This window comes from Sarcophilus harrisii, chromosome 3, assembly GCF_902635505.1.
Source record: "Sarcophilus harrisii chromosome 3, mSarHar1.11, whole genome shotgun sequence".
NCBI classification, from domain to species: Eukaryota; Metazoa; Chordata; class Mammalia; order Dasyuromorphia; family Dasyuridae; genus Sarcophilus; species Sarcophilus harrisii.
The window spans coordinates 262024271-262052172 of NC_045428.1; the positions used below are offsets into that span (position 1 = coordinate 262024271).

Genomic DNA, 27902 nt, shown 5'->3' on the forward strand with positions numbered 1-27902 from the left:
ACTGCTTTATTGGACAAAGTTTCTTTACGTTTGATGACTTTATATGGGATTTTAGATGTGACCAACATAGAAAGGCAGTGTTAAGTTAATTAATGTTTGGGTGTTTTTAAATTACATTCAGCAAATTCAACTAAATTAAGCCCTCACCAGGCCTAAGTTATAGTGCATAGAATCTCTTTTCTCTTTCTTCCTCCTTCCTTCCTTCCCTGACTGGAAGGAAGGGTAAGAGGGAGTGAAAGGAAATATAGATGATTCAGTGAAATTTGTTATTTGAGATGTGATAGTAAAAGCAGTTTTAAAGGAGCTCTAATTAAAGCCCACTAAACCAATGTGTAAATTGTAAGCTATTTGCACTATGTTCAAAGCAGATGTAAGAGTTTGGAAATTTACAAAAACAGAAAAACAGTTCACTGCTATTAAAAACAACAACAACACAACAACAATAAAGCTCTTCTAACAATTTACCTTTCAGTTATCTAGAGTCAAGACTTCTCAGTGACCACTCATCCACCCACCGTATAAATTCAGAAATTGACTTAAAAAAGCTTTGTCGGATAATTCAGTTTTCTCTAAGTGATTTTCTAGACTACATTTTAAAGCTTTATTACTGCAGAAGAGGAAAAAGCTAGTTTAAGTATTATCTGGAAAAAATGAACAACAAAAAATGACTAAGGAGTAGATGTAGTCATTACTTAGGAACAGCAAAAAAGAAAAATAGACATGGTGAGGTTTTGACATGAAACCCTCTAAATTGAATTAACTTTATGCTAATGATGTGTTTCAAGACACATAATATATAGAGCATGTTAAACAACTTTACAGATACATTATGCAATAATCACAAAAACACAAAACATAAAAGGAAAATATTCTAAATATATTTAGAAACTTCTCAAGGAGGTGAGAACCCCAAAAAAGAAGTTGATCACATCTTCCCTGACTGCTTATAAAAGGAGTGAAAACACCATAAAAAGAAGATGGTTATACCCTCCCTGACTTCTCAGGAAGGGAAATGAGAACACCAAAGGAAATGGGAAATCAAATCAGATTAGTGGCTTTCTGAAGGGGCTCACTTGAAGCAGGTATACATAAATCCATCAATATGGGAGGTATTACACAAAATTACATAAATTACATAAGCACATAGTAACATAACACAGGCTAGTGATGTAACAAATAACATGAATCAACATGAGAATTTATACGTGTCTATAAGTCCTATAAATAGTCCAAAAGAAATCTATTGTCCATTTGCAAAGGACATTCTTGCAATAATTCCTGCAAATTTTGAAGAACTACAGTAGTCTCATCAACAATTTTTCATCTCAAGGAATCCAATGATTTCTGCTGGTTTTCAAGTCCTGCAACAGTCTTATCTTGTGTTAGGGAATCCAGTGACTCCTGATGGTTTTCAAGTCCTGCAATAGTCTCTTATCAACAATTTTTCATCTCAGGAATCCAAATGGTTCCTGATGGTTTTCAAGTCCTGAAACAGTCTCATTATCATCCATGCTCTTTCAGTGTCAGATGTTTCTTAGATCTTCTTCTTTGTTTTGAGTTTTTTTTCTTTTTCTGTCTCTCTCTGATGGACAAGGCAAATACAGCTCATTGGCTGCCATCTGATTCCTTCTCCATCTGTAGAAATACAAGCAAACCCTCTTCCTCAAGCAGTTAACCTATCTGGTCCTTTCCATTCACCACTTTCTGGATCTCGCCACATCACCTGGCAATTATCTAAAGATAGTGGAGCTGCTTGCACTGGACACTGCCCTTCTGTTGGGTTATAAAATCTGTCTGCCATAGCCAGTGCATCTTTATCAAAAATTTAAAAATTAATGGTATAGTGAACTAAATTTAGAAGTTCTCTAGGGTTACCTGTGGCTCCCCCTTTCTTTTGTTTTTGGAGGAGTGTCTTAATGTCTGTGTTTCTTCTCTCTACGATTGCCTGACCTTGAGGATTAAAGGGTATGCCAGTGATGTGTAAAATCTGATATTGTGCACAAAAGTGTGCAAAATGTTTAGAAGTATATGCAGGTCCATTATCTTTTTATTTCTTGTGGCACACCCATAATTGCAAATGCTTGTGTGAGGAATTCAGTGACCACTTGGGCTCTCTCTTTTGCTGTTGGTATTGCAAAAGTGAATCCTGAAAAGGTATCTACCACAACGTGGATAAAAGACAGACAACCAAAAGATTTATAATGGGTCACATCCATTAGCCAGATTTCATTGGGTCTCAAACCACAAGGGTTCTTCCCTGGAGGTAACATAGGAGCTTGGAAAGAAAGGCAAGCTGTACAGCTTTTTACTATGCTCCTAGCTTCCTCTTTTGTTATCCCAAATGGTAAACGTAAAGCTCGAGCAGCTTGATGATATTTAGAATGAGATTTCTGGGCTTCCTGAAATAAAGGAGTACTGGCTAACATAGTTAAAAGGCTATCTGCCTTTGAATTTCCATCAAAAATAGGACCTGGAAGTCCACTATGTGAGTGGACATGCAAGATATAAATCTTGCCTGGATGCTTTCTCACTTGCTCTTGAAGTTCTTTAAAGAGCTGACATATATTAGAAGATGCAAATTTTATTTGGGCTATGGCAATTCTTTATACCACACCTACTGAATAGGCCGAATCAGATATTATATTTATATCTCCTGGATAATAAGAGCGAGCATGATTGCAATGATTCATTCTGCTGAGTGGACTGAAAAGGAGTTCTCACTACTCTTTTTATGGTTAAATCATGAGAGTATATAGCACAAATATTTTGTTTGGATGCAACTATTTGTAAAGATAGGTGGTCCTTTAAGAGGAACATTAGAAACCTTTTCTTCAAGAATCCATTGCCAATTATGTAATAGTCTGGTTATCTTTAATGGAGACCCGTTGTAAAATTTGGAGCCATAGCTAATAAAATTTGCCACTCTGGGATGATTTCACAGCACATATTAATTTGTGTATTAGTATAACAGGGGTCTTCAAACTTTTTTAAATAGGGGGCCAGTTCACTGCCCCTTAGACTGTTGGAGGGCTGAACTATAGTAAAAACAAAAACTTTGACCATTCAGTGAAGTCATCTCTCCCTGGTGAATGATGCCCATGGGATAAATATGAATGGCAATCATAGAAATTTCATATGGTTGGTGAGGATTCCCTTGTAAATTCAAGCCTGTTGAATTTCATTTTCTACCTTCTGTAGTTGTTTCTTTGGCTCAGCAGATAGCTATCGGGGGAATTGAGGTCAGGATCTCTTTTGAATGTATTGAATACATGTGTCAATTTATAATTGGGAATCCCCAATGATGGCCATATCCAATTTATATCAATCAGTAGTTTTTGCAAGTCATTCAGTGTCTTTAAGGACTGTCTCCTAATTTTTACCTTTTTGTGATCTTATATCTTCATTGCCCAAAAATGTATTCTAAATAAGTATAGGGAGCATGTTTTTCTACTTTCCCAAATACTATTATAAGGAGCATGTTTTTGTACTTTCTCAGGCACTATTATAACTTCCCATCTCTTCAGACTTATTTCCAAGTTGGAAAAAACTTATGTCATAATATTGACATTAGGGTGTACAAAAATGATGTCATCTATATAATATATGATATGCATGTATGTTTATACATATCCTTAAATTGCTGCAAAGCTCTCCTAACCAATCGTGGAGCTATTTTTCATAACTTGAGGACTTTCCAATGGATTCTTTAATGGGAGTTTTGCAGGTAAACAGAAAGCAAGGAGAATGCAAAATACTTTAATCTGAGGGATGCAGAGGAATGGTATAAAAACAATCTTTTAAATCTATTATCCATAAAAACCATCCTTTTGGTATTTCTGTAGGTGATCTGGTTGTAAAAGACCCATGGCTTCCATTGCTGAATTAACTTTTCTTAAATCTGTCAACATCCTCCATTTCCTGATTCTTCTTGATAGGGAATATAGCTAGATTACAGGGCCTTGTGGAAGGCTCTATGTGCCCCATCTGTAGTTGTACTATAAAAATTAATTCCAATACTACCAATTTTTCTATACTGGTACCTATCCAAAGACCCCTCAATTAATTATATATTCTGAAGGTAACATTGTCAAATTATAGAACGTGTCTGCATTATTTAATTGAACACAAACATCAAACCAAATTGTTAGTGAACTCTTTCTTATTCAGTAACATTTACCCAAATTTTTCACTCTAAATCCCTTGTTAGTGAACTCTTGTTCAGTAATATTTACCCAGATTTTTCACCCTAAGTCCCAAATACATTGTAACAGGAGACCCACTCAGAATCAGTGTCCATTAAACCATCATTTCCAATTTCTCTCAAATCAGTGGGGCCCAAAGTCCATTACGGGGAAAGGGCAAAGATCTCATCTTCTGAAACTAATTCCTGCTGAGAATGGACACAGGGCTGGGTCATCCTACAGAATCCCATTTTGAGGGGGTGATATGCTAGAAGTGATTGAAGCATCCAATGAGTTGATCCAGGTCCCTGAAGCTGGTCAATACAAGTATAACTGAATTTAGAATAAAAACACATCTAACAAACATGTTAGAATAGTCTGAGTTAGAAAGACTGGTCCACAAAAATTGCTGTAATATGTAGAGAGGTCAAGGTAGATTGGCCAGCAGCTTTTCATGTAATGAAACATGTTTTGTGTCACAGGACACACAAAACAAGTCAAATTTTTTTTGTCACAGCTGCAATCTCATAAAGTATCAGTTAAGTCTCACAGACAACTGTATCAATTGTTCTTACATTATTTTGGAAACCTTTAAGGACCTTAATACCCACAGACACAAATACCTAGTAAGTGATAGATGATTAAGCCAAATACTCATTCCCTTAATCATTTAGGATATAATGACTATATGTGGTCAGATTGAAAACAGCAAGATTATTACATAATTGAATTGTGCTCATGACCTCTATTGACCATTTGCTCTGATAATAGCAATTTGCTATGAGGAAAAATGGGCCAAAATCATTTTTTACCAAAACTGATCCTTCAGGCTTGGGAACATAATCATGACAGGAGATTTAGCTCTGACAGTCAATGATGCAGTAACAACTTCACTTCAAAACCAGACACAAAAATAATCAGGTGGGAAGCAAAGAAACAGAACTAAGAAACTGAGTCAGAAGGATCCCACCTTAGCAGAGGCTAAGGTTGCCCCCCCCTCCAGGTCCAGATCCAGGAAGGCATACCTCTGAGTAACTTAGGGCATTTCTCTGGAATGGTGGGTTACTGACTTAATGATCCATCAGGCAAACATATCCAAATTCAAAACTCAAGACAATAATAGTTGCAATCCCAAGAGATTCCATCTCAATAGCAAGTTTAACCAATCAGGGGTTTCAGGTCTATATAAAAACAAAAAAAAATCTTACAAACCCTTGTGCATAACCTACTTACACAAAATTAGTGCAGAGATATCAGGTTAAAATTCTGCTCTAGGTCAAGAAAGCGATAAATTATATTAGTTATTATATTCACTAAATAAGAGGCCATTATGAGCTTAAATAAATATTAAATAATTTGCTAAAGACAGATGGAGACCTCAATAGAAATTATCATTTCCAGAGAACTTGTAATTCCAACAAACCTCAAAAATGACCTTGCTTTCAAGCTGCCATAAACTTGAAAATAAAAACAATCATAAACTTGAAAATAAAAACAATCAGTTATTAACACCATGTAAATGTCAGCTATTCCCTTTAACAATAAAAGTAAAAAATATATTTAAAAAAAATTAACTAGCAAAGGGAGTGAGGGATGAACTTTAGTGAGTGGAGTTTGTGCTCTTACCTCTAAGAAGTAGTCACACCCAATGGGGGGGGGGGAAGCAGGGTGAGTTAAATTTTCACCTTTCCAAGCCAATAAATCTTTCCCTTTCCCCTTTCCCCCACTCCAGGTGATATCTTTCCCAACTCCACTATGCTTTCTGACTCCATTTCTCCTTACAGCTGACTCTTTTGGGGTGCCAATTATTCTTTTGGATTTAGCCTGCCAGTGTTTCTTTGCTTCTGGCAAATGGCAAATTCTTTCCATTAAAGAACTTGCCCCCCTTCTGCCCATCCTACTCCTCTCCTTTTCTCTAACATGCTGTCTTCCCCCTAACTAATACATTCCAGCTCTCTCTCTTTCTCTCACATCTTGTCTTTCTCTGACTCCAACACACTCTTTTTTTCTCTCTAACAACTAAGCAAGTCAAATCCCTAACAATTTTAGGTTTTGATATTACGACAATAACCCCTACTCAATTATCAATTTCACAGTTTTCACAAATGATAGCTAAATAAACACAACATAACCTATCACAAAAATGGATAGGAATTTCATACAATTTACAGTCATTTCCAACTTATCCTACACACCAATTAAAAAGTTTTTTTTAATCAATACTTTATCTTGTGATATTCTAACTAAATGTTCCATTTCAAACTATCAATTGCTTTTGCAGATCGATCTTTTTTTCTAAAATCATCTTTTTTGACTTTAAAATTCACAATATATCTAATACCTAAATAACTTTGGATCAAATTTCATAAAACTTATACATATGTCCAGCAGAGCTGACAAAATTTTAAAGCATAGCTTATAATTTTTAGAAATTACCCAATATACATTTTAGAAAGCAACATTCTTCATCTAATTAGGGGATATAAACATATGACACCTCTTCAGGTAAGTTATCAAAACTTAGTTTTAACAATATTTTTCTAAAATTAAAGTCAAATCAAATACAGATTTAAATTTCCAGTAGTAATGTTTCAATATTCCAACAAATTCCTAAGATCTTATAACCAGAATAAACAAATTTAGCATGTACCAGTTAATAGTAATTATTTCCTACAGTTTCAGAATCACAATTCCAATTGACTCTAGATAACTCAAAAGCAGGCTGTTTGTTGCCAGAGTTTTTAAAGTAACAGTGAACTTTTTTTTTCTTCCTCTGTTTTCCTCAGGCAAAATAACCTTACTTGCAAGGTAGTTTTAAGAAGCTTAACAAAGGCAGCCCTTTTTGTAGTGGCTAGAAACTGGAAACTGAATGGATGCCCATCAGTTGGAGAATGGCTGAATAAATTGTGGTATATGAATATTATGGAATATTATTGCTCTGTAAGAAATGACCAACAGGATGATTTCAGAAAGGCCTGGAGAGACTTACACGAACTGATGCTGAGTGAAACGGGCAGGACCAGGAGATCATTATATACTTCAGCAACAAATTTGTAAAGATTCCAACATGTTTTTATAATGATTTGTAAGGACAGAACTCCTTATAAGCCTTCATTGTCTATCCTTCAAACCTCTGGGCATCTTTAAACAATCTCTGAGAGATTGATTAGCTATCTTCAAGCAAGTCTGGGATTTAATCTGCCAGATGTTCCATCTGGCTCCTCTTTGATAGCTTCTTCCTCTGAGCTCCCAAATTTTTCCCTGGACTTTGCCCCCACCCCCGCCCCCTTCTCTCCTGAGAAACCTCAAAGGTTGCACATTTCCCTTATAAAAGATGTACCCACATTGAAGATCTTTGCTAAGTCCTTTCCAGGACTAACCCCAATATGTGGCTTGCTCTCTCTCTTTCTTTCTCTCTCTCTCCCTCACAGTGTCTTCCTTTTAATGGAGTCTTTTCTCCTTGCTGTAGCTAAATGGGGTTAGTCTGATAAACTTCCCTGTGGATCTAACTTGCCAATCAATGGCATATCCAGGCCTCATGGCATTTTCCTTTTAATAGAGTCTTTCAAACTCCTTCCCTTGGTGACCCTATTGCTCTCTAAAATCCATTTTATATTTATCACTCCTGATGCCTATTTTACCTTTCCTTTTGTCTGTAACCTCTTCTAAATAAATCTACCTTGTGGCCATTGAATGGCCATTGTGAATTTGTCACATGTCTCTTTCAAACTAGGAATTGCTACCCTGACCTCATCTGAAGCAACATCCTCAGAGAAGGAGAAAACCTTAGTCAGCATGTTCCCAAATTTAGAGCTGATCAAAAAGCTACCCACTATGCTTAAATGATCCACAACTATCCCATCATATTTTCTTCCTTTTTTCCCAGTATTGGGATACAATTAATAATACATAATTCAAAGTGGAGAGTTGTACTTCAAAATTTTAACAAAAGTTACTAGTAAGAGACATTTTAAACATATATTGCTGAAATTCTAAAGTGTTTTCATTGAGGACTATGATGGAAAAACCTTGATCAAAGTGAGCCTTTAAAGGAGAAAATTTTATTTTTACAGTTTTGAACACATTGATTCAATTGTGGTGAATAGTTTAGTAGGGAACAGAATGCCATCAGAGAGTAGAGATTTCTAAAATTTGGCTAGGAATTTTTTTTTCCTAAATAGTTCACAGGTGGATTTTAGGTATATTGAGGAAGCAGGAAGTAAAGTTACCCATCACTTGGTAGTGCTGTGACTTAATTTATTTCCATATTCAGCTTCAGTTAAGTCACTTAAGCATTTGTTAAAATACTACTTGATAACTTGAAAGATTAGTTGTTCCATTTAAATTCTAATAGTGGCTTGGTCTGAGATCTTTTAGCAACTTAGAGGTAAAGACAGGCCAACCTTCCCCCAAACAAAACCTGTCTTACTACTAAGGCTTCCGACTCTGCTCAAGACAATTTCTTTTCCACTCAGAATAAAATACTCTGGTATTTACTTTACTTAAAAGAGATCCTTACATACATAGCTTAATCTGACAAGTTTGCATTAAATACTATATAGAAAAACCTTGATCAAAGTGCCTTTAAAGGAGAAAAACTCATTTTTTACAGTTTTAAATATGATGATTTAATTGCAATATAATAAATTGTAGGAAACAAAATACCTTCAGAGAGTAGAGATTTCTAAAATCTGGCTAGTTAGTCTTTTCCCTAAATAGTTCACAGATGGGTACTGAGGAAACAGGAAGTGAACTTACACATCATTTGGTGGTGCTCTCTCTTAACATCTCTGCTATCTAATGTATAGCTCCAAAGATTTGAAAGAGAGGACTGTAACTGGAGAGAGATACTTTCACCACTCAATGGCCCAGATTTCCTGTTAGAAATCCAGTGACATTGATTGGCTAAGATGACAGGAAAAAATAATGATGATTGTTGGAGGGGATGCGGGAAAACTGGGACATTGATGCATTGTGGGTGGAGTTGTGAACAAATCCAACCATTCTGGAGAGCAATTTGGAACTATGCTCAAAAAGTTATCAAACTGTGCATACCCTTTGATCCAGCAGTGTTACTACTGGGATTATATCCCAAAGAGATTATAAAGAAGGGAAAGGGACCTGTATGTGCACGAATGTTTGTGGCAGCCCTTTTTGTAGTGGCTAAAAACTGGAAACTGAATGGATGTCCATCAGTTGGAGAATGGCTGAATAAATTGTGGTATATGATTATTATGGAATATTATTGTTCTGTAAGAAATGACCAACAGGATGATTTCAGAGAGGCCTGGAGAGACTTACACGAACTGATGCTGAGTGAAACGAGCAGGACCAGGAGATCATTATATACTTCAACAACAATACTATATGATGACCAGTTCTGATGGCCCTGGCCATCCTCAGCAATGAGATCAACCAAATCATTTCCAATGGAGCAGTAATGAACTGAACCAGCTACGACCAGAGAAAGAACTCTGGGTGATGACTAAAAACCATTACATTGAATTCCCAATCCCTATATTTTTGCCCACCTGCATTTTTGATTTCCTTCACAAGCTAATTGTACAATATTTCAGAGTCTGATTCTTTTTGTACAGCAAAATAAGAGTTTGGTCATGTATACTTATTGTGTATCTAATTTATATTTTAATATATTTAACATCTACTGGTCATCTTGCCATCTGGGGGAGGGGTGGGGGGCAAGAGGTGAAAAATTGGAACAAGAAGTTTGGCAATTGATAATGCTGTAAAGTTACCCATACAAATAACCTGTAAATAAAAGGCTATTAAATTTTAAAAAAAAGAAAGAAAGAAATCCAGTGACATTGCTAGCATCATGTGGTTCCCTGCAAGCAAACTGAAGTTTGTGCAATTAAATCCCCAATACCCTGAATTTCCCAGGTGGCTCCCCAGACTGTGTACACAGGTTTTCCTTTTTATTACCATTAAGTCCACTTCAGGAGACCATTTTCAAATGGCATACATTCCACCACCTCCCCCCTCAACTCCACTGCTTATTTTTGGAGAGAAAAAAACACACCCTCTCTCTCTCTATCTATATCTATATATATGTGTGTGTGTGTGTGTGTGTGTGTGTGTGTGTGTATGTGTATGTATGTATATACATATGTGTGTAGATATGTATATATATATATATATATATATATATATATATATATAATTAGTTTGCTAAGTAGGCTGTCTGATTGATTGGTGATTTTGATTTATTGATTTGATATTGATTTATTAATTAGTAAATTGATGGTTATTGTTTTTTTCTCAGTAACCAAAGACACCTAATCAAGATACTAAATGCCTAATATTTTTAGAAAAGGGAATGCCCCTGACAGGAGAAATCAGTTCTGGTTAGTGAACAATCCTTCTGGTCTCCCTGGCTCACACTCTAAATGTCATCCTCAAATTCTCGTTCTCTCTCACCTCCACAACCAATCTGTTGTTTACATCTGGAGATTTTATCTTTGCAACATTTCTGGAATATTCCCCCTTCTTTCCTCTGACCACCCCCCCAAACATGATGCAAGCTGTCAAGTCTTGCCTGAACTATTGCAGTATGGTTGAACAAGACATTCCTGCCCTCTGCTTGAGACATTTTTATGTACCCATCCTATAATGCTCTCCCTGCTACCTCTGCCTCTCCTGGCTCCTCTGGCTTCTTTGTATTCTCAGCACTGAGCATAGTGCACAGCACATAGGTGGGGTTTAATAAATGGTTACTGACTGGTTAGAATGTTTAAATTTTCATGTTAAATTTAAGATGATGACTATGGCCTTTCCTTCTATTTCATTTATTTTGCTTTCTCCAACACCTTGGAAAACACACCATACCAAAACAGCCTCTTGGTGTTTTATTTGCAGACCCATTTTCTCTGGCTTCATTCCTAGTTCAGAGAAGAAAATAAGAGAAAAAGAGAACAAAAGATTTTGTATTATTGGTGCTAAATGATACTTATATAAAACATCCTGCAAAAATGTTCAAAAATTTAAAATTTTCAATGAAGGACAAAAACACAGCCTAGGATGAAGTTGTGTGAAAACACAAAATCTTTCTCAATACATGTTTTTGAGGGAAACGGGATAGCTTTCAAGTTATTGCATGTGTGTGAATGATTAGTGATTATGTGAGAGAGTTGGGGGAATTGGGGTATATGTGAGGGGTTATAGGTGTATCTGTGTCCTATATATGTTCATTATGTGGAACTGGTAGCATCCTATTACTCCTATTTTTCTCTGAAGGTTGACATCAACTCCAAGAAACAAAGCACCTCTGGGAACATTTATCTCCTCAGAGATCTGAGAAAGAAGCAAATCTGATTCCATAAGGAGGAATGGCTTATTGTCCAATCCAACAAATCCATGTGAAGGTTAGTGGCCTAAAAGAGCTAAGGAATTCTAGCAATTTCTGAAATTTATACTAACGTGTCATAAATAAAAAAGAAAATTATACCTTTTTACATCTGTGATTATGTACTCCTTTTGTTTTTTAGAATTCCTCTGGAAAAATCTAAAATTCAGAGTGAGTTAATAGGATTTAGTTTAGTGCACATTCTCAGGTCTATGTAAAATATAATCAAACTATGTATAAATTTTAGATCTAATAACCTGACTAGACTCAGGGGAAAAAAAAACAAGCTTAAGATAGTAAAGCTGATAGGATAAAAATGTTTGTGCTCCATAAGGGTAGGGGATGAGGATTACAAGTTGAGGAAAAGAGGCAAAGAGAGACAGAAAGCATAAACACCTAAGAATCACTTTAGGACTAAGAGTAACTGTCAAACAAAAAAAGTGGTTAAGGTTGTACAAGGGCCAAACACATCAAAACCAAGGCGGGAGAGAATAGTTTTATTCAATAAGAATTTTTGTTATAAATATATATAGAACTTACTGCAAGAATGAAAACATTATGTTCCTTTTATCTTTTTGTTCTTGTATAACATTCTTTCTTTTGGTTCCTTTTATTGAGGCTAGGAGTAAGAATAATTTCATGAATAATTTCACTAAAATCATCCTAATAGTATTTGCAAGAAACAACATCCACTTGGAGGAAAAACTCTGAAGACTACCAACTAGCTGAGTATTCTTCTCTGAGACTTTTCTTCACTACACAAATATAGTTGGAAGGTGATTTAAACAATATAGACTATGACAATCTTAATAATACTACCTGTTTGTGATCAGTCTTTCAGGCAATTTTTGCCCTGGCTAGGAGCAGTTTACCACCAAAAAAGCAGAATTTGGTAATCAAAACAGTAATCAAGTTAACAAAATTTTAAACAGTCTAATCTCAGTTTGCCAGTATCATTAAAATGAAGCAGAACTTTAAGTACCCTCAAAAAACTAGCCAAGGAGGTACACCATTTGTATTTGGATGATTGCTTATTGATTCATATTTACTCTTTTAGGCACTAGGCTTCTAAGCCCAGGTTCAGTTGCCCAGCTGATCAATCTCTCAGAGAAAACTGAGTGGTAATTCAAGAATGTAATGGAATTAACAATACTAAGCAAGAGGGCAAGTTAAGAAATAGCACTTGAAATGGAATCTCTTTCATAAAATGCCTTCTCTCCAGGTTGTCTATCCAAATAAGGAGGATAGAAACTCTGTCCCTTTTTACATACCAATACATATGTGTCCCAAGTGGCACATCTAAAAAAGGGATACTTTTCAGTGACCAAACTTTAAATGCAGCCAGATGAAAAAAAGCAGAGAGCAAAAGAATGCAAAGAGGATCTCTTCTATTATTATATATGCTTTCTTGAAATGGAAAGTAATTGTTACATATTTTGAATCATCTCTGATGTTTTGATGGGCATATGACAATATTTTGTTTTGTTTTCCTTTTCTGTCTCCAATTTTTTATTGTTTTAAATAAATAAAAAAAGAATAATATCAATCACAGTAGAATTATTTTGAGAATCTAGGGAAAACAATTCATAAAAACTCTTTCCAAACCTTATAGTTCTCACATAAAACATTGGTGTTATTACTGTTTGAAATTTTTATACCACTCTACCTCTCCAAAAGTATTGATTACCAGCTCTGGTGAGTAATAAGTGAAATGCAGTCAATTTCTGAGAAGGAATCTAAAGCTAAAACCTTTTCATGTCATTGGTTTCTAACTCAAGTTGTATTTCTTCCTATTGAATTAAAATTAATTCAACATACATATAAAACAACTACTGTGCTAAGGAAGAAATAAGGACATAGATCAATGCTCTCATGTAGTTTATTTTGACTTGTACAATGCTTGAATAACAATTTTCCTGAGTATTTATACAAAAAATCTACTTGTAATCTATCCTATAGCTGAGCATATAGTAACTCAAAAGCTCACTTGGTTACTCTTGCTGCCAATAGAAAAAGGAAAGATAAATGTGACAACCTCTACATAAATAAGTTTTGTAGGGAAGAAGTAGGAGGTTAAGTTAGACAAGTACAGGAAAAATAGTATAGCAGTAACTACAGCATGAGCTTCAGTGAAGGACTCTCCTATTTTGGGCCTAGAGTGAACTTTCAAAGTTCCAGTGTCTGGATTGTACTTGCTGAATATCTCTGAGTCAAAGATTATGACTATTTGTAGGAAAAGCTCCTCAAAATACATCATTTTAAAAAACATTCTCTAGATTTGGCTGTAGTTGCAAAAAATCTGTTTCAAATTGGGTTGAATTACAATTTCCTCCAACATGAAACCAGCAAAAATAAAAAAAAAGTGAAGAAACTTACCATTTTCATTAGGCATGCTGTCTTCAATAACTTTTGGTTTGTAGCTTAAAGAAACATGCCTAGAATAGCAAATAAAAACAACAACAATGAAATCCAGGTTTTAAAAGAAGATGCCAATATGACGTTTTAGAAAATTATTCTTTTATATTCATTCTTCATATCTAGAAAATCCTTGGAAGAGAATCCAGTTGATTATGGAAGAACCAGATCATATAACTTTAAGAATAATTTTTCACTAAGCATCTCTCATACATCTAATCTGCCAAAGATGATGTCCTTTCCATTTGAAATGTTAAAAGAATTTTGAGAGTATTCATATCCAATTGGGCATTTTAAAAAATGCAAGGAGTTGACAATGTGGAGCCAAAGCTATGAAGTTCTACTAACCTAAAGCAGGATAGGAACAATCTTCTCAAAGTACAAAAGAGCTTTGTTTTTTCTGCTCTGTCAGACAGGGCCCATCAAATCTACTAAACTTCATGAAAATGATAACAGAAAGGAAGCTCACTCAAATTAATCAGCTGTCCCAATGTCACCCAGGCCCAAGGGCCCAATCTCTGCTTCATATCTTCATGTCTCTTAACACAGAGACTTGTAGGTTGAACACTGAGATCACTTACACTCTTTGTGCTCCAGGCAACTGACACTTTTGGAAAGACGATGCATAAACTACTTTGATAGAGAGTATTTTTCCTTATCTAGGATTTCTCATATATCCATGCAATCACAGATTGGTCCCTTTCTATTATCCATTCCTTTCACACAACAGGCTATTTGAAGCTTTTCATTTTGGTCCTTTATCCTCCCTGCAAACTCTTTTTTTTTAGAATTCTGCTTTCTCAGAATCTACAAACTACTACCTTAGGTCACTTCTAATTGATACTTATTCTCCCTATTGGCTATGGTCAGACATGCCAGAGGAAATAGGGAAATGAGTTAAAAGTAGGGTTGCCCTCCTCTTTCTTCAAAAACCCTCATCCTTCTCCTATATTTTTCAAAGAGTTTTCCTGAACTGCTTTGATGAATGTAGTGAGCAGAGGAGTGAAAGGGAGATTTGATGGAACACTGACCAATACCTTGCAGGGTCCTCAAACTTTTTAAATAGGGGGCCAGTTCACTGTCCCTCAGACTGTTGGAGGGCGAACTGTAGTAAAAACAAAAACTTTGTTTTGTGGGCCTTTAAATAAAGAAACTTCATAGACCTGAGTGAGGGAGATAACTGTCCTCAGCTGCTGCATCTGGCCCGTGGGCTGTAGTTTGAGGACCTCTGCAGGCTTAACGTCTGCCTTTCCCAGGATCCTAATTCAATTCAGTCCCTTTCTGTTTCCTGTGCTTGAAAAAAGAGTATCTACTTTATTGTACTGCAGATTCTTTTCTTGGATTTTGGTTCTGTGTACTTCAGTTTGTTTACCATTTCATATCTTGTAGCTACTTTGGAGAAATCTGCCTTATCAGATCTGCCCATTAAGATTTTTATACTATTGGGAAGCAACTTGATGTCTCATAGATGCAGATACAAGTATAATTTTGCACTGAAGGGTTGGGTGGAGGGAGAGAGACAGAGAGAGACAGAGAGACAGGGAGACAGAGAGACAGAGAAGAACAGAAACAATCAAATACTGAATGAGTTTTTCAGGGAAATGTTTCTGAAGTTTCTCTAAAGGGTGAAAAAAAACCTGAGTTCAAATCCAGCATCAGACATTTAACACTTATTTTCTTTGTGATCCTGGGCAATTCAATTAATTCTAATGACCTTGCAATAAATAAATAAATATAAAAAAAAGAAGAACATGATACAGGCAATATATAGCAATGCTATTTGTGTAGCAGTAGTGCTATCTAAAATTTTAAACAGGAGTCACTTGGAGTTATGTTTTTGATGGTTCCTATATTCTTTCCAAGAGATATTTTTCCTTTGTAAAATGGATGTATTCAGACACTTTTGAAGTCCTCACCATAAAGATAATTCTAATAAAGTTTTGGGCAGGAATGGAAGCTCACCTTTTCTCATCATCAGTTGCTCTTCTACCAGGATTTCTTCTGAGAACCAGCTTATTTAAATAATCATCCTCGCTGGTATGACTAGCTATAAACCATAGTCCTCCTTCATCTATAAGTACAAAAAGTTCTGTTGTCTACCCAAAAAGCAGTTAAACAGATAATCAAAAAGAATGACATATAATTTTCTAAAGCAATAGGCTTTCAATGTAGTTCCTGACACTGTTACAGACACAGATTTTCAGAACCCCTTTTTCTCCCCAAAACATGTATAATCAACTCAGAGGAGAAATAAGTTAACTGCTTCAATATTGTGAAGGTAAAAATGGCATTGAAACTGAAAACTTATTATGTCAGCTCCTGGTGTTATGTCTTTGAACTAAAATCATTTTGGGAAACAAAGATAAAACATTTACTCTCTTAGGGATGACTAAATAAGGAAAGATGAAGAATGGCACAACCTTTGTCATTAAGAAGCTAACATTCTGCTTGTTCATTGAAATAAAGAACAATTTATCTAAATAATCTACAAAAGTCAACTCAATCCATAATGTAATTGAATAGGAGATAGCATAACCTTGAGCTGTGAAAAACAAAAAGATTGAAGGGAATGGAAACTCAGGTGTTGATAATGTTGATCAATTGAAGTGTTTTATGAGGTATGAGTAGCATGTAAGAAAGGAATGAGTAGTAAACTCCTCACATCAATTGGAAAGGCTCTAGTGTTGAGAGTGAGGTAGACTTTGAAGATTGCATTGAATAGATCGTTTCTGCTGATAATTCCAAATTGGAGACAACTAGGATTAGTTAGTGATCTTTTGTGAAGGGAGTTCTTGATTGCATGCCATTCTAAGGCTGCTTTTGGTTCATAATGTATTTCATTGAAATAAGGGAGATATGAAGAAACCTACCACCACTGTCAGATGATTCTTCTTCCATTTCCCGCAGTTTCTGACCCAGTGGGGATTTCCTTGAAAGGAACCAAAAACATGAACCGTAAATCTTTATTTTAAAATGGCATATAGTCCCAAAAGAACTTTTCAAAAAGTCATTGTTTACATTTCCAAGGACCCTGAAAAAGGAATCCTTTTTATTCTGGAAGAGTCAGTTCATGTCTCCAAGAATATTCACATTCATAGTACATATCTCATATGGCTAGCCTGCTCCTGGAGAGGTTCTTTATATTTGTGAATTTAAAGCAGGAGTTTGTGGATCTGGACCAGCTAACTGGAGTTTTAAAATGCAAAGAAGTTGGTAAAGTTATGATCAGTCCAGGAATTTCCAGAAAACAAAACATAGGAACTAATGAAGAGGATTGTTTTCCTGCTGTCAAGTCCCAACTCAGAGTATAGAGAGGTCTGAATTTTGAGAGATACAGAAGGGGAAGGATATGGTTCTGGAAACAAGTGCAGAAACAAAGAGATCATTGTCTAGTACTATACCCATATTGTCCTCCTGGGAAAACTGAATCCAGAGAAGTGAAAAGTGATTCAGAGAAGAGTTGACATCTTAGTGAGGAAGAGCAGAGTGCATTTCTGAGCTTAACATGTGTATTTGCTGCTTGAATATGGACTAAGCCACTGCAGCTCTGGGTGGACTCGATAGGTATGAAAACATTTTGGCGAGGAGGTTCTCAATTGCACTGGGGAAATGGGATTAGTTTCCTTCTATGGGAGAGTTCCTTCAATCAATGCATTCAAACTTGATCTATCGCTATCCCTATCCTCTTTAAAAAAAATTTTGAGACCTGGCTGCCTCTAGTGATTTTTTAGGCATTTTTCCTATCTGCCAAGCAATTCCCTTGCCAGAGGACAGATGGATCAGTGTGGGAATCTTCCTGCTTCCCACTTCCCCAGGAACCTAAGGTCCACTTCAGTGATACTGATTTCTTCTTGCATACAATGGTACTTATGATGAGGAAAAGCATGGGGCTGCCAATAGATTATAAATGTGTGGGATAAAACACTGTGGAATAACTCCCTCTAATTTAAAGTGTGTCTTGGGCCCAAGAAGTCTTTAATATCTTCTGAACACAGAGTTCATGAAAGGAACATAAAGCCAAGAGCCTGAGTTGAAAGAGGAAAAGACTTAAGAAGAAGAGAGAAGGGACAATCCAGGAACAGTTCTGCAATGACAACCAAGGGAATTTGGCTAAAGTCAGTTCAATCCCAGATTAGAAAAGAGAAAAAAAAAAGAATCTCTCCTTTAAAATATAAAGTTTAGTAATGGCAATTTGTTCCTTTTTATTTCAGCTTTGTAAACTAAAGAGCTAACTGGAAGCATATTTTAGTGTCTTTGAATAAACTCAGAAATGTTTCTTGAAATAGAAATACACATTTATTGTGTATCTAATTTATACTTTAATATATTTAACATCTATTGGTCATCCTGCCATCTAGGGGAGGGGGTAAGGGGAAGGAGGGGAAAAATTGGAACAAAAGGTTTGATAATTATCAATGCTGTAATAAAATTACCCATATAATTTGTAAATAAAAGGCTATTTTAAAAAAGAAATAGAAATACACTTAGTTTAAAGAAATGGATTTCTTTTGTGTTTTGCAGCTTCTCAGAGTCCTCATAGTCTAAAGTATATAAATGTTTATCGATATGTTGGATTTATATGAGAAATGCTTTCATATAACAGATATTTCCTGAGGTTTAATATTACAACTATAGAAAAAAAGATTGTTTTCTCTATGGTCAACAGGTACTTGGATTAAATAGTGGTTCAGGAAAAAGATTTTAAACCAATCATTTCCTAAGTTTCAAAATCTCAAGACTTATTGGGCTGAAACACTTCAATGAGCTACATAGTTATGTTATATATCCTTTTTTTGTTTTTTGTTGAGACAATTGAGGTTAAGTGACTTGCCCAGGGTCACACAGATAAGAAGTGTTAAGTGTCTGAGGCCAAATTTGAACTCAGATCCTCCTGATTTCAAGGGCTGGTGTTCTATCCACTGTGCCACCTAGCTGCCCCTATGTAATATATTCTTTAATACTTTGGAGTATTTTGGAAATATGTTGATTCAAATATTTAATTTTAGTGGAGAGCCTGACAAGAGAAATTGAAAAATGATCAAGTTCATTTAAAAGAATTAAAAAAAAATACTGAAATAGGATAGGTGCTAAAGTGTAATTATTATTATTATTATTATAGCAATGACCTCTACTGTATTACCAATATATTTATAGAGATATTCTACCATTGGGATTTTATGTCTTCGTGATTGTTTTATTTTGATTTTTTTTTCAAAATGAGTCTATAAACTTTGAAATGGTCTGACGTTTACATCTCTTCGACTTTAGTACAAAGTACATTCTAATAAATTTAGAGGATTAAAAAAGAAAGCTCACCGATCATATTCTTCCTTTGCACTTTCCTGAGTAATGACTTTATCTATACCTTTGTCTTTTTTGTGTTCATATTTTTCATTGATATTTAGATCTATTTCAATCTCATCTGCAATGATAAAGAGATTGGTGGTAGAGAAAAATGAAATACTAGAGTTGATATCTTCTATAGTTTTATGAAGCAGATGAATTAAGTAAAGAGTTTTCTAAATTGGGAAATCTAACAGAGATGACCCTCAACTAAAAGACCAACCCAATAAGAAGGCTCACACATTAATTATCCTAAGTGTGAATTACGAGCAATTTCCAACGTAACAAGGAGTTGAAATAGAAAATTTTCTGTGTTAGTACTTTATAAACAATAGAAACAGTTGTGTTCATAGATACTAAACAATCAAAGATAAGTAAGGGTGCACAGTCTACCCTTTGTCCTCAAATATCTACTATTCTACTGTTAGAATGCTAGTTGATTCTGGGTGATTAACATCCATTTCCCTAATTTATGTTATATTAACAGATTATTATTGAGGATGAGGATTCCCTAAAACATCATTTCCTATGGAAAGGGAAATTGCCAAAGGGATCTCAAAACAGGTAGACTGGAACACTAGTGGAAGACTAGATACAACATAACAACATGTCTCCATGAGCAGTGGAAAGGAATTTTCATTATCTGGCAAAGTGTGCCCAAATTGCATGTTCCAGTACAGGGATTGTTTTGTTGAATATTCACCAGTATCATTCTAAATAGGATTAAATATTGACTAAATAACAAAGAGATATCCTAAAGCTTTAAAATTTAAAAAGCTTTTCCTAATTTGAACCAATGCTGGCAACTATCTGTTCTCTTCAAATATGGTCAAATCTTCATTGCTTAAGTGACTATAACATTAGAAAAGGTATGATGTATAAAAAGAAGTTTAAGAAACATACCCAAAGTAAGAGAAAGTAGGGTGGGTGTGTTTTCTGCCATACTTTTCTTCACAGACAACTCAAAGGCTGATTTCCTAGAATAGAAAGTAAATATATCTCAATGTAAATTCTAGCATTAAAAGACAAATCAATAGTAATCTTATTCAAGATAAGGACCTTTATTCTCATTAAAGCCTGTCACTACTGGAGGACCTCTTGAAAAGGAATTAAGCTCATCTCAGTAATGTTTGTTCTTATGTGTATATATATGGATATATATATATATATATATATATATATGTTTTATGTACATATTCATACATAATGAACACATATATATTGCTTCCAACATTTAAATATTTTATACAGTGTCATTTATATTCAGATTTCATTTCCATTAAAGTGATGTTCACACTTCTGTACAAATATTGTCCAAATAGTCTTTTACCCTTTGCACTAATTTTTATGCATCTATGCTCACCCTTCAGTTTGATGTCCCATGAGTGTTTTCCATGACTGGCCCATGTTGTTTTCTATCATTCTTCGAGGGATATTGACATCACTTCCAATAAAGTCTACAAGAAAGAGTTCAAACGAAAGTCACATTCTCATTTAGAAAAAAAAAATCAGAAATATTTTAATTCTCTGATATTTGATTTAAATGTTCTATGATGGTAGTCCCATACACTGATATCCTGCTACTTTGTCTTATTAAAAAGTATCCCCACTACCTAACAATAATTCTCTTATTGGCTTTTGAGCATAGGGAGAAAGTCAATTCTAAGAAATTCCCTATGTACAGGGAGGTGGAATCTTAAACTTTCTGTGACATCAACTGTAAATAGTTTGCATAAGGCACCTTTTGGTCAGAAAGGCTAAGGAATTCAACATAATTATGGACATAGCCAAGGTTCTCTAATAAGTAGAGGATTTACTTGTATTGTGGAAGAAATGATGACATTTACTTTTGTCAACAAACTACTCAGTCCCTACATATGGCACCCAATTATTAGGATTTCCAATTGCCTTGGATAATGTGAAATAAGGAAAGTAAAGTTGACAAAGGAAGCTATGGTGCTGGAATTATGGGGCACTGGGATGGATTCTGGATGGTACAGCAAATCTCCTTTTAGAATTTTGCATGTGTTCTCCTGGTATAAACTTAGGTAGCCACTGGAAATTCCTTTGAATGGACTGTCCTCCTATTTTCACATTCAAATATAAAATATGTTTACAAAATTGAGTTTATTTGTGATTGCTTTTTATTGAAAACAAGGGTAGTCTTCAAACTATCATTTTAAAAGCTTTTTGAATATTAGCCTTATATTAGGCAAGAATTTCATTAGGCAAAATGTTTTCATTATCACCATTGCTCCAAATAAAATATGTCATAAAAGGCATACATAAGTAAAGAATTTTATTAAAACCACCATTATATAAAATAATTTCATAAATGGCCTTACCTAATTTGTCATCTTCCATTCTGTTGTCTCTTTCTTTCCTGGAATGGAAAATCATTTATATATTAAGTACTTGTTTTCAATAATGACAAATACACAAAATGTTATTTGTTATAAGAACTTTTCTTTTGATTATCTTTTCTCTACTATACTAAGCACTTAACAAAAAACAATACAGCTATTTTGGGAAAAGAGAGAACATATGATATTATTTAGTAAATTTTTCTTCTTGATGGGCTGTTTCAGGTCACTCATTTTGGTCCTTTTCTATTCCAGTCAAGTCCTTTCTCTTTCTAGGATGGATGCTTCATCAGAACCTACAACCTCTTCTCAGAAGTTATTTCCAATTGAGAACTCCCTGGTAGTGATAGGATAGGAAATCCTATATCCTATAGACAAGCTTGAGGAAATGTTTGTTCCCCCCCCCTCCTCCTTTGGAACACACCTCCTACTTTCTCCTGTGCTTTTCAAACAGTTTTCCTGAGCTAGCTTGATGAATGGAGTGACCAAAGGATTGAAATGGACTTAGTGGTACACTGATCAGTATCCTGGGGCCTGCCTTTCCCAGGACTCTATTCACTCCCTTCTCCTTCCTTGGTTTGAAAAAAGCTTTCTTTTTATTGTGCTGATCCTTTTCTTGAATTTTTGGTTCTGTGTATTTCAGCTTGTCCACCACTATTTATTTGTATCTTGTAGCTAACTTTATAGAGAAAATCTATCTTCGCATATCTGTCCAGTAAGTTTTCTGTACTATTGAGAAGCAATTGACACCTCACAGGTGCAGTTTGGCATAGTGGGGGATGGAGGTGAGGGAGAGGATTTGGGTGAGAGGAAGTACAGAAATAAGGCAGGGAGATAGACAAAGAGACAGTCGCATGCTGAATAAGTTTTCATGGAATACTACTGCAATGTCTCCAAATGATGATGAAAATTTGGATTATGTATCTGGAGTTGAGAAGATATTACTAAATCCCAATGCTTTATTTGATTCTGGACATCAGAGAAATTGAATGAAGCATTAAGTGATCAATCCTATATTAAGGATCAGAATTGTCTTTTCCTTATCTTCTTAAAATGGACTCTAATAATGAGACAAGCAATCTTTCTGGGACCAAAGAATATAATCTGAATAATGAGCTAAATAAGTAATGGAAGTCAATTATAAAAACATAATTTGACAAATAAAGAGAAATCTGCAATTCCATAATGTCTACATGGATCAGTGATCAAACAGTCTAAAATTGTAAACAGTTTATAAGCCTCATTTAAGTTGTAGTGTCCTTTTTGAAAATTCTCTACTATATAAGAGTGTCTGAAGTGTATTGTATCTGCAGAACCTTAAAACCTGGATTGATGAGCCTAAATGGGGAAGAGAAAGAACTAAAAGGACAGGAACAGTAACAGAGAAATGGTGTGTGTCATCCAAGAGAAATGAGCCAAAATAAAGTGTTATCTCAATTGCAGAGATAGTAAAGTGTAGATCTCCTTCTGGCAGACACTTTTGCCACCATACAATTTTATTTTCTCAGTGATCCCATTGAAAAAGCAAGCTCAGTGAAAAACAAACTTACTGGGGATGGAGCCAAGATGGCAGAGAAGATACACATACTCTCACTACTAATTACCTAATTCAGCCTCAAAAATAGTGCTTGACTGGTAAAATTCATGAAGATTGGAAGTATAAAAAGGTTTGTCCTGAAGGGGTGAAGTAGGCCAGTGCAAGCAGGGAGATAGAACCAAAGACTAACATACCGAGCAGACCAAGGCAGGAGCGGTTTCCATGGCTGGAAAATTTACAGGGAGGATTCTACCACAAGTTGGCTGCTCTGCTTTGGTTGCAAAGCAGTAGATCAGCAGAGAAGTTAAGCCAAAGGTAGTGGGTACTCCAAAAAATGTTAGCATCTAACAGAATCTGGCCATACCCACCCAAACCAGAAGTGAGTGACTGAGCACAGACCACAGCACAGCTGTCCAGCCACATTCTGCAGCACAGCGCTTTTGCCCAAGACAGTCACACATTTACATATCAGAGGGGCTCTGCCCAGGGCAGCTTCTAATCTGCACAGCAGGAAACTCTGCCTGGGGCAATAGAACTTCTGCAGTGCTACCGGGCTCCCCAGGGCAGACACTTCCACATCCAGTGTAGGGCTCTTCCCAGGACAACTTCTAATCCCCACAGTGGGGGATTCTGTCTAAGGCAGTGACACTTTCTTTGCTTAGTCTCTAGCCGCAGGGCAGTTGCTAATCTGCACAGCAGGGGCTCTTCACAGGGCACTTCCACAGCTCTGTTCCTGCTACCAGGGGCAGAGACACTTCTAGTGCAAGATTTTTCCCAGGGCGCTTCTGCAAATCCACCAATCTTACCAGCTAGTTTGCAGGACAGCTACTGTCCATATATCTATCCCTGCTCTGAAGAGGAAGCTGGTAACCTCCTTGCCCTGAAGGGAGACAATAAGGGCTTTTAAAAAATGAGTAAAAAAGTCAAATGGACCAGCGATAGCTTCTATACAGAAAGAAAATAGGTTTTCAAACCCAAGGAGACTAATAGCAGACAATCTCCAGAAAAAAATCCCAAAGGGGGATGTAACCTGATCCCCATCACACAAGGCTCTCCTAGAAGAAATTATAAAAAATCTTAAAAGAGAGCTAAAAAATGGGAAAAAGAAAGAAAAGTTATGTAAGAAAGTACAGAAAACGCTTATAACTCACTTAAAGAAAATTTTGATAAAGTGGAAAAAGAAAACAACTTCCTGAAATGTGAACTGGAAAAGGTAAAGAACTCCCAGGGAAACAGAATCTGTGAACTGGAAAAGATAAAGAAATCCCAGGAAAGTAGGATTTGTGAATTGGAAAAAGAAAATACTTCAGTTAAAAAAAATTAGTGAAATGGACAAAAAATTCATAGAGCAAAAATCATTTAAAAACTCAATTGGACATATACAAAAAGAAGTAAAAGAAAAAAAAGCTAATGAAGAAAATAACACATTAAAAATCAGAATTGAACAAACAGAAATAAATGATTCATTGAAACATCAAAAATCAGTCAAGCAAAACCAAAAAAATGAAAACATAGAAAAAAATGTCAAATATCTACTTGGAAAAACAACAGATCTGGAAAATAGATCTAGGAGAGATAATCTGAGAATTATTGGACTTTCTGAAAATTATGATAAAAAAAAGAGCCTAGATACTATTTTACAAAAAATCATCAAAAACAACTGCCCAGATAGATGTAATAGAATCAGACGGTAAAATAGGCATTGAAAGAGTTCACTGAACACCTTCTGAAAAAGACCCTAAAATAAAAACTCCAAGGAATATTGTGGGTAAATTTCAGAACCATCAGACTAAGGAAAAAATATTACAAACAGCCAGAAAAAAAATTCAAATATCAAGGAGCCACAAGAAGGATCACTCAAGATCTAGGTGTTTCCACATCAAAAGATCAAAGGGCCTAGAATCTGATATTCCTAAAGGCAAAAGAACTTGGAATGCAGCCAGAAATAAACTACCCATCTAAGCTGAGCATTTTCTTCCAGGGAAGAAGATGAACAGTTAATGAAATAAGTGAATTCCATTTATTTCTAATGAAAAAAACAGAGCTAAACAAAAAAAAAATTGACCTCCAAATATATGACCCAAGAGAAGGAGAAAGAGAAGGTAAAAAAGAACTCTTGAGAATTGTATTTCTATTATGGATATACATAAAGAGTTAATGTATAATTTGATTTTACTGATATAACAAAAAGGGAAGTAAAAATGAAAAGGGGATAATATCAGAAAAAGGGAAGAGGGGAAATAAAAAGAGGGAAACTACATCCCACAAAGAAGCAAAGGAAACCTATCATATCTGAGGGAATTTAGAGAGGGGGAGGAACATTGTGTGAATCTCACTCTCATCAGAATTGGCTCAAAGAGAAAATAATTGACATATCTGTTTTACAGAGAACACTTCTCTCACCTCATTAAAAAGTTGGAGAGGAAAGGGGAAAAGGAAAAGAGTAATAAGGGAAAGGCACAAGAAAGGGGAAGAGATTCAAAAGGGGAAGGGATTCTAAAGAAGGAGAGCTACATGAGGCAAGTGATGACCATAAGTTTAATACTGGGTAAGGGGGAAAAGGGGATAAGAAAAAGAAAAGCATAATCTGGGGATAATAAGATGACAGGAAATACAGAATTGGTCATTTTAACCATAAATGTGAATGGGTTGAACTCTCCCATAAAACAGAGGTGGATAGCAGACTGGATCAAAAGCCAGAACCCTACAATATGTTGTTTATAGGAAACATATTTACAGCAGGGTGATATATACAGAGTAAAGGTAAAGGATGGAGCAGAACATAGTATGCTGCAGGTGAAGTTAGAAAAAAGCAGGAGTAGCCATCCTAATCTAAGATCAAGCAAAAGCAAAAATTGATCTAATTAAAAGAGAAGGAAGGAAACGATATTTTGCTAACGGGTAGCATAGACAATGAATCAATAACAACACGAAACCTGTATGCACTAAGTGGTACATCATCTAACTTCCTAAAGGAGAAATTAAGAGAGTTGCAAGAAGAAATAGACAGCAAAAGTATAATAGTGGGAGATCTCAACCTTGCATTCTCAGAATTAGATAAATCAAACCACAAAACAAATAAGAAAGAAATTAAAGAGGTAAATAGAATATTAGAAAAATTAGGTATGATAGATGTTTGGAGAAAATTGAATGGAGACTGAGAGGAGTATACTTTCTTCTCAGCAGTTCATAGAATCTATACAAAAATTGAGCATATATCAGGACAGAAAGACCTCAAAATTAAATGCAGGAAGGCAGAAATAATAAATGCATTCTCTTCAGACCACAGTGCATTAAAAACTACATTCAATAAAAAACTAGGGGGTAAATAGACTAAAAAGTAATAATTGAAAACTAAATCTCTTCCTTAAGAATGATTGGGTGAAACAGCAAATCATAGACACAATTTATAATTTCACCCAAGAAAATGACAAGGATGAGACATCATACCAAAATTTGTGGGATGCAGCAAAAGCAGTAATAAGGGAAAATTTTATATCTTTATAGGCTTACTTGAATAAAATAGAGAAAGGGAAGATCAATGAAATGGGCTCGCAACTTAAAAAGCTAGAAAAAGACCAAATTAAAAACCCCCAATCAAATACTAAACTTGAAATTCTAAAATTAAAAGGAGAAATTAATAATATTGAAAGTAAAAAAAAACTATTGAATTAATAAATAAAACAAAGAGTTGGTTTTATGAAAAAACCAATAAAATAGATAAACCTTTGGTAAATCTAATTAGAAAAAGAAAAAAGGAAAATCAAATTGTTAGTCTTAAAAAATGAAAAGGGAGAACTTTCCACCAATGAAGAGGAAATTAGAATAATAATGAGGTACTTTGCCCAACTTTATGCCAATAAATTTGATAAACTTAAGTGAAATGGATGATTACCTTCAAAAATATAGGCTTCCCAGAAGGAGGTAGGAGAAAGTAAACTGCTTAAATAGTCCCATTTCAGAAAAAGAAATAGAACAAGCTATTAATCATCTCCCTAAGAAAAAAATCCCCAGGACCAGATGGATTTACATGTGAATTCTACCAAACATTTATCAAACAATCAATCCCAATGCTATATAAACTATTTGAAAAAATAGGGAATGAAGGAGTCCTACCAATTTCCTTTTATGACACAGACATGGTACTGATCCTAAACCAGGTAAGATGAAAACAGAGAAAGAAAATTATAGACCACCAATCTCCCTAATGAACATTGATGCTAAAATCTTAAATAAAATATTAGCAAAAAGACTACAGAAAATCATTCCCAGGATAATATACCATGACCAAGTAGGATTTATACCAGGAATGTAGGGCTGGTTCAATATTAGGAAAACTATTAGTATAATTGGCCATATTAATAACTAAATTAACAAAAACCTTATGATCACCTCAATAGATGCAGAAAAAGCATTAGATAAAATCCAACATCCATTCCTATTAAAAACACTTGAGAGTATAGGAATAAATGGACTTTTTCTTAAAATAATCAGTAGCTTCTACTTAAAACCATCAGTAAGCATCATATGTAATGGGATAAACTGGAACCATTCCCAATAACAAAACAGGAGTGAAACAAGGTTGCCCATTATCACCATTACTATTCAATATTTTATTAGAAATGCTACCTTCGGCAATAAGAGTTGAGAAAGATTAAAGGAATTAGAGTAGATAATGAGGAAACCAAAATATCACTCTT

General features: G+C 35.1%; 1 protein-coding gene across 4 annotated transcripts in view; it reads right to left on the reverse strand.

Annotated features, from left to right (window-relative positions):
- Positions 1-10947: 10947 nt before the first annotated feature.
- The window catches only part of LOC116422351, a 63862-nt gene continuing 46907 nt past the window's right edge, over positions 10948-27902 (reverse strand). For 3 of the 4 annotated variants that reach the window (XM_031959447.1, XM_031959445.1, XM_031959446.1), the window contains exons 6-15: positions 21648-21685; positions 20666-20759; positions 20206-20279; positions 19276-19381; positions 16830-16888; positions 15922-16030; positions 13921-13979; positions 12085-12163; positions 11647-11703; positions 10948-11080 (exon numbers count right to left, since the gene is read on the reverse strand). In XM_031959447.1, the coding sequence (XP_031815307.1) occupies positions 10984-11080; positions 11647-11703; positions 12085-12163; positions 13921-13979; positions 15922-16030; positions 16830-16888; positions 19276-19381; positions 20206-20279; positions 20666-20759; positions 21648-21685 (772 nt within the window). In that variant the 3' untranslated portion in view covers positions 10948-10983. The remainder of the gene's footprint in view (positions 11081-11646; positions 11704-12084; positions 12164-13920; positions 13980-15921; positions 16031-16829; positions 16889-19275; positions 19382-20205; positions 20280-20665; positions 20760-21647; positions 21686-27902) is intronic. The other variant, XM_031959448.1, reaches the window with a different exon arrangement.